The 7,582-nt window shown below is 32.0% G+C and overlaps 2 protein-coding genes and 1 long non-coding RNA gene across 4 annotated transcripts in view; 1 reads left to right on the forward strand and 2 right to left on the reverse strand.

Moving 5' to 3' along the window:
* LOC107625454 (putative elongation factor TypA-like SVR3, chloroplastic) overlaps positions 1-5,000 on the forward strand; it is a 9,385-nt gene extending 4,385 nt beyond the window's left edge. For both annotated transcript variants that reach the window (XM_021115953.1, XM_016328088.2), the window contains exons 6-14: positions 267-356; positions 685-819; positions 905-1,021; positions 1,204-1,355; positions 1,424-1,508; positions 2,088-2,182; positions 3,044-3,209; positions 3,405-3,600; positions 4,458-5,000. In XM_021115953.1, the coding sequence (XP_020971612.1) occupies positions 267-356; positions 685-819; positions 905-1,021; positions 1,204-1,355; positions 1,424-1,508; positions 2,088-2,182; positions 3,044-3,209; positions 3,405-3,600; positions 4,458-4,591 (1,170 nt within the window). In that variant the 3' untranslated portion in view covers positions 4,592-5,000. The remainder of the gene's footprint in view (positions 1-266; positions 357-684; positions 820-904; positions 1,022-1,203; positions 1,356-1,423; positions 1,509-2,087; positions 2,183-3,043; positions 3,210-3,404; positions 3,601-4,457) is intronic.
* LOC110268886 lies at positions 4,717-6,876 on the reverse strand. The gene is made up of 2 exons (XR_002357600.1): positions 6,608-6,876; positions 4,717-5,746 (listed from the first exon to the last, which is right to left on the reverse strand). It is a non-coding gene; the product is annotated as an uncharacterized LOC110268886 (long non-coding RNA).
* LOC110269244 overlaps positions 7,228-7,582 on the reverse strand; it is a 1,957-nt gene continuing 1,602 nt past the window's right edge. The window contains exon 4 of the mRNA XM_021116946.1: positions 7,228-7,238. Within this exon, the coding sequence (XP_020972605.1) occupies positions 7,228-7,238 (11 nt within the window). The remainder of the gene's footprint in view (positions 7,239-7,582) is intronic.

The following is a 7,582-nucleotide window of genomic DNA, read 5'->3' on the forward strand; positions in this document are numbered from 1 at the left end:
AATTAGCAATTTAGCATTTGATTTTCTACTAATTTACCACCTTAGGGTAAGTAGAAATAAACAAATTAGATGAAATCTTCCATTCCATTTTCGTCAGCTGTGGAAAGTTTACAGGGTCTGATTAGCAATCTCATAAACAGATCATAAAAATTTTCAATATAGTATATGAATCTTGTCCTAAAGATGATAGCGGCCAAATGTATGTGCATGTGATTTATATTCTAGTGTAATCTGTAGCCTTAACATATGCTTATACTTTCAACTAGGTCACAAATATTGAGTATGATGAACACAAAGGGCGTATAGCAATTGGGCGCTTGCAAGCTGGAGTTTTGGAAAAAGGCATGGATGTCAAGGTGAGAATTCTTTTTCCTGTATTTTTATTGTTCGATTTGTGTACTAGCGTTATCTTTGGTAATTATTATACTAAGTGATGAATATTTATGCATAAAATTAAGTTTAAATAATTTGGTAACAAGTAAATTTTTACTCAATCACTTTTTCTAGGTAACTTTCTTGTGTGTGAGTTATTTTTTATTTCTTGGGACGGGTGGAGAAAAGGTTATTCATGCCTTAATCTCAAGTTCTTTTGGACATCCAACGTAGGAAATAGGGGGATGTGGTCCGGCTAGCACTTATAGCTTCTTTTTATTTTATTTTATTTTATTTTTTATTTTTTTCCAGGTATGCACATCAGAAGATTCATGTAGATATGGAAGAGTTAGTGAGCTTTACGTGTATGATAAATTCAGTAGGGTCCCTGCAGAAAGTGTGGAGGCTGGTGATATATGTGCAGTATGCGGAATTGGTGATATTCAGGTAATGATTGTTGGATTTGAATCAAAATTGTGATTTTGTAATTTGTATTGCATTAATCTTACTAACCATTTCATTCTTTTCTCAGATTGGAGAGACAATTGCTTGTAAAGTATCTGGAAAGCCACTACCTTCCATAAAGGTGGAGGAACCAACTGTGAAAATGGCTTTCTCCATAAACACTTCCCCTTTTGTTGGCCGCGAGGTATGTCTATGATTGATAGTTTGTGACCATTAAGGAAGATAATTATTTGTCTTTTCTATCCTGATGTCTGATGCTATCTGTTAGGCACAATCATAGTTGTTAGGCATAGCTTTGTTGCTAACATTGTAAGTTCTATATCATAAGGTAACAGACTGGCTAAATTAATTCTTAACATTGTTCAGGGAAAGTATGTTACCAGTAGGAACTTAAGGGACAGGCTTTATCGTGAACTTGAGCGAAATCTCGCCATGAAAGTTGAAGATGGTGAAACAGCAGATACATTCATTGTCAGTGGGCGTGGAACTTTGCATATCACCATACTGATTGAAAATATGTATGTATGAGTATTCGTTTTCTCTTATAATTATGTGTCGATTTCTTCAAATAACATTATATCTGCAGGCGAAGAGAAGGATATGAATTCATGGTTGGCCCTCCTAAAGTTATCAACAAGAAAGTTAACGACAAATTGCTTGAACCATATGAGGTAACTTTCTATCTTTTGTTTCCATTCGAGTAAAAAAATTCAAAATCTTAAAAGCAAAAGGGAGATGATGGTAGTGCACATAACATGACTTTAAACAATCATGTTTGACAGATGGAATCAAGTTACTTCCTAGAAAACTACCATTATATTTGGAAAGAGAAGGGGGAGGGGGACTTGCTTTTTTGCACTAGTAGTTGCTTTGTTTTATTAGTTCAGGGATGAAACTAATATTACTATGCTGCATGCATTTCGAATGCATTGATCCTGAAAATTTTTTCCTTCAAAAAAATTAGCTTGTAATTAATTTATGTATAACTTGGAAAATGAACATTATTGATTAAACGTAAATTAAGCATATGCTATACAAGTAAGAAGTTTCTTCTCAATTTTCCCTATAGATGTTATAAATATTACATCAAATAGTGGGACAGTGTTCTGTTTCTGTTTCTTCTAAATATTGGAACTGATATTCATGGTTCTGTGCTGTTTGAAAGATAATAATTAGGAGGTACCTATTTTTTTGGGTGCTTCCTTCACTGATTTGTTATAAATGTTAAGTAACAAGTGTTGTGGTTGAAGATTGCAACTGTTGAGGTACCTGAAGAACATATGGGAGCTGTTGTTGAACTCCTTGGGAAGAGACGAGGGCAGATGTTTGATATGCAAGGAGTTGGGTATGTAGATTGCTTTCTTTGCTTTTATTTTGATGTGATATAGTTTACGTCCAAAAGTTTTATAATTATGCAACATATTTTTTCCTTGATAGAAGATTGGAAGTCATATCTTGTTATCTTGTGGATGAATTGTTTTTATTTAAGCAAAAGCCATACATAATATCTTCCATAGGATTATTATGACGGACAAAAGATATTTTGGTAAATAATAACGATATTGGCTTCTATTTTGTGTTCAGCCAATGATAGTTTCATGAGAGTTTCTGTTTCCGATTTGCGTGGGAACTAGGATGCTATTGTTATTCTTTTGTGCTGGTTCTCTGCAGTTCTTTTTTATTTACTTTTCTTATGGGGGTACATCTTAACCTCCTGTCTTTGTATTCTCTTATTTTCTTATTTACTTTTGTTTTCTATCAAAATAATAATATTTGTTGAAAGATTCACATGCATCTGGAGAAGTGTAGTCTTCTATTGTATCTTCAAAGACTCCATTGACTAATAATTAACTTTTCACTTTTCAAACATGGAATTTCCTAGTTATTATTATCTATTTTTTAATATCTTATGATGCCAGTTTTATGTTTTGAGGCTCCGAATATGATACATTGAATTTCTCTTGATGTTATGTGGTATCTTGACCAACCATGTCCTAAATTCTGAAAAAATCTTGGCCCCATGTTACTGGTCTACATTATGGTATCTGTGTATGCTGGATTCTCATGGATTTTGTAGCCCATCTGCTTTATTTTTGTCAAAAATTAATCCATTCTTGTTATATATATATCATGAATGCTCTCTTAGACGATTTTTATCCTTGATAATGATATTTCACTTCATTTGGTGATTTTGTTTCTCTGCTAGATCGGAGGGAACTACATTACTCAAATACAAGATCCCAACTCGTGGCCTCCTTGGATTACGGAATGCAATTTTAACTGCTTCCCGAGGGACAGCTATTCTCAATACTATCTTTGATAGCTATGGACCCTGGGCTGGTGACATGAGTACCCGGGATCAAGGCTCACTGGTAATGCGTGCATTGCTGTTTCCACTATAAACCTATAAGCATGATGCTTGTATTAATGCAGATGCAGCATTAGCATTAGCATTTAAACACTTGATTTTTTTTAATCATATTTTCTGTTCCTATTTTGGTAGCATTAATACTCTAGAATGCTCAATGTTTGCTTCTTCATTAATGATACAATGATTTGAATTACAGGTTGCTTTTGAGGATGGAACAAGTTCTTCTTATGCAATCGCTAGTTCACAGGAAAGGGGACAGATGTTTATTGGTCCTGGAGTGGATGTTTATAAAGGTCAAATTGTTGGCATCCATCAGCGACCTGGGGACTTGTCATTGAATGTTTGCAAGAAAAAGGCTGCAACAAACATACGTTCCAACAAGGAACAAACAGGTGAGAAGCACCTTCAGTGCAATTACATAGTATCTTGTACGCAAATTTATTTTGTCCAATTCATATAAGGTTTTTTGTTGAATTTTTCTTATCCCTTAAAGCTGTCTTCTGGCAACTTTATTACTTCAAATGATTCATTCTTGTAGTTCTTTTTTTGCTTGCCTGCTATTTTATACCTCCATAAGCAAGACCACGAATTTTAATACGAATATGGGAACAACAAATTCTCAAACCAGTTATGTAAAGTGTTTTATTTAGCTATTAATTAATTAATTTTAGGGATGAGATTCTTTCATTTGTAGCTTTTTCAAATCATTGGCTGAAAATTAAAATCTTCCTGCAAATTATTAGTCTGTAAGTTAAGGCATTATAGCTTCTTAATACACAAGTGCAGTTATGGTATTTATACAAAAGCTGTTGAATAGGCTGCTGTGAGTATGATTAATTATGAATCATGGGTTAAAAACATTTTATAAGCCTGAATTATAGTTTTATCTTTTGTAAATCTGTTATTATTATTATTATTATTATTATTATTAGAAGGGAAAATTACATCGACTTTCCATAAGGTGAGGTGATATTACTCTCAACACTCCTGAGGTTTAGATGTTGTTACATTCAATTATCCGTTTATATTGGAAAACATAATACTGATCTACCTTGTTTCCCAAACATGACATTCACTTACCTTATAAAACATAACATGCATGACAAATGAAAAGGTGCCAGAAGGTAGTATCTTATATGCTCAACGAAAGTCAATATAATCCGTCTTAATTATTATTTGTACATGAAAACTGTGTAGGAGTAGCAATGGTCAACAACTTCAATATATCTTACCTTACTTCCTTATGCAGTGATTCTTGATACCCCCTTGGATTATAGTCTTGATGACTGCATCGAGTACATACAAGAAGATGAACTAGTAGAGGTTACTCCCCAAAGTATTCGAATGTGCAAGAATCCAAAGCTTCAGAAGAAAACAAGGTAGACTTCATCTCTTAGGCAGTAATTTGCAGAAGCTCTTTCAGTTTTCGCCACTTAGAACTGCGCAACTAATTGATGATGCTGCTGCTAAGGTAACAAGGAAGGCACACAGCCTTTCAATATAATGCCGCGCATGTTCTCCCGTCACGGCGGAATAATATAGGAACATGCTAGAAGCTGTATTCCTTATATAGCAATTGTTCAAAGTTTGATTTCAAGGGACAAAGTCGCACTGAATTTCAATTTTGTTTGCATGCAACATTTTATTTTGATTTTACGTTTTTTGAAACGCGACTACACAGCAGTAAGGAATATCATAATATACGGTGACTGCTTAGTGAATTTGCAATACTAAACAAATAGATGTATATTGCTGTCTCAGACTCCTTATTTATTTATTAAAATTTTGTTGAGTTTTGATGATCTCGCCAGACTTTATATAATGTTATGACCTCGCTGATACAATGGTCAATGGATGTACTTTCGGACTTTCGGTGCCAAAAAAATAGGTATATGTTCTAGTTATACAAGACTTGCAAATAATATTTCTTTAGTTGTGGGCATATCGCACACTCAATAGTTGTCAGGTATGCTACACGAATAAATTGCAGTCTCACGTAAATATTAGTCATTTGATCATTTTGCTTTTCTTTATGTGCGTTTTCCTGACATCCAATACCCCTTTCTTTTCTTGTCCTTTTAATAAATAGAAATTGTGTCACTAAAAGTTGGGTACTGTTATAAGCGAGTAAGATATTAAAGTTAACTGAAACCACAATTCTAACTCGGAACGTTCTTATACATGAAAAAACTATTTATTCCCGATACAATAATCTTCGGTTGAATTTTCTTATACATTTGTATATAACAATATATATACTAGGGCACACGTTTAAGTGTTGAACTAAGATGTACTCATAGCGTAGCTTTTGAGTTGTACTTTACATCTGGACACCTCTAATGCACCACTTACCATGACTATATATAAGTTGCCTACAACAAAATTTCCCTAACTTTATATGTAGGGATATATATACCTGAATTTAGCCGAATATATGAAATAACTATACACAATCTTTAGCCGGGAGTGAATGCATATATATCTAATCCGCTACCATTGCAAGTAGCTTAACTTTTTATGTTAACTTCACCCAGTTATCTGCAACAAAAATATTTGTTTTATTCCAGATAAAAACGAAAAATAAAAAGATTAAAGTCGTTTATTTCGAGAATTATCCATGACTTAATCTAATGAACATCTAGCATTTAAATCTTGGTGAAAGAAAGTAAATAGAAAATGCATAAGACGTAAGGTTTAGTAAAAGAAAAAAACATAGGAGGTAAGGCTTAGGTCACTTAAAAACAAACCAGTTTAATTAATCATGTGAACAAATGATATAGTAAGTAAGGATACACTACTAAAAATGCCTTTCAAAGATTAGGTAAAATTTAAAAAGTGACAAAATTAGGTTCGAAAGATTAAAATGATAAAATGTCAAAAAAAAAAAAAAAAGTGTTGCAAAAATAATAAAAAGATTATTTTCATTAGTAATAAATAACTTTTGTATTTGAGAAACAATTTTTGTGCATTAGATTCAAATATTTTAAAAATATTTGAATAATTATTTAAGACGTACATACAAAAATTCAAAGTGAAACTCGATTTTTAATTTTTTATACATCTTTTTTCATTTTTTTTTAAATTTAACCATTCAAAAAATTGCAAAATAAAAGAATTATTTGAATTAAAATTATTAAATTTTATTAACAAAGAATTCTAATTTTTCTAATTATATTTACAGAAAAAACTACTTCAAAATGTAATTTCTAAACGTTTTTAAAAATATATATCTAAAATTTAATTATTTCAACACGCTCTCAAATCCTTTGAGAACATTTTTTGTTGTTATGATCTTTTAAAAGTACATATTTATTAATATTTAAATTTCTGAGAACATTTTTGCGTGATTTATCATAGATATGAATTTATCACAAAATTAGTTATTATGGATTTGTTTACCGTGTAAACATAGGGATCATGGCGCCCTCCCGAGCCTGATCTCTTCACGGCTTCCAGCCTTAGCAACCTGCACATAATTCTATGCTATCTTAGACACAGTAACACAGCTTAAGATTACAAGATGCATAAAGGAAACTCAATTAAAGGTGACCAAATAACCCCGTATTTTTACCCTTAATACAGTAGTGATAGTTCATGCCAAATGCAACACATTATTTTCAAATGGTAAGCTATTGAGAGGGGTGTTTGTGTTTCCGTTGCAACAGTCACTACCACAAGTCAGCACAAAACGTGTGTTGATAAATTGCAACCTGTTTCATGGATGTGTTCTACTTAAGATCTGTGGTGTACTTTTGAAAACAAAATTCATAATTAAATATGCATAATTTTATCTGTTATGAAAAAATTATTCGGAAACCACAAATTATACATTATAAATGTGAAATAATTAACATATTTTCTTCATTTATTTTCATAACAACAAATGTGTAATTCTACCCTATAGAATGTTCTTTCACTTTAAAATAACCCAAATTTCCCTCTAGGAGAAAAGTAAACAATATAGTTGCCTCTTGCCTGACATCAGGTATGGTGGGGTGGGGAGGGGATTTGTTAAATAATCATAGAACACCTAAATTTAACATATAAAACAAATCACATTATCACTAAATATATGATGGGAGATTAATTGTACACATTCATCTAATAAAATAATAGGAACTGTTAATTCATGAAAGATAGTTACATGCAAATCGGCCATGTTGACAATTATCATTTACTATTAGTTAAGGAAATATATATATATAGAAAAAGTTTCAATATAGTAAATTTCAATAGTTGTTCATTATTAGCATCAAAATCAATTAGGTATTGATTATTAGTAGTGTAATTATATTATTGTAATATACTGGTACTTGCTGCTCTCCACCAGTTGAGAGAGAGAGAGAGAGAGAGAGAGAGAGAGTACGTAGTATC

Source organism: Arachis ipaensis, chromosome B02 (genome assembly GCF_000816755.2).
Source record: "Arachis ipaensis cultivar K30076 chromosome B02, Araip1.1, whole genome shotgun sequence".
Classification (NCBI taxonomy): domain Eukaryota; kingdom Viridiplantae; phylum Streptophyta; class Magnoliopsida; order Fabales; family Fabaceae; genus Arachis; species Arachis ipaensis.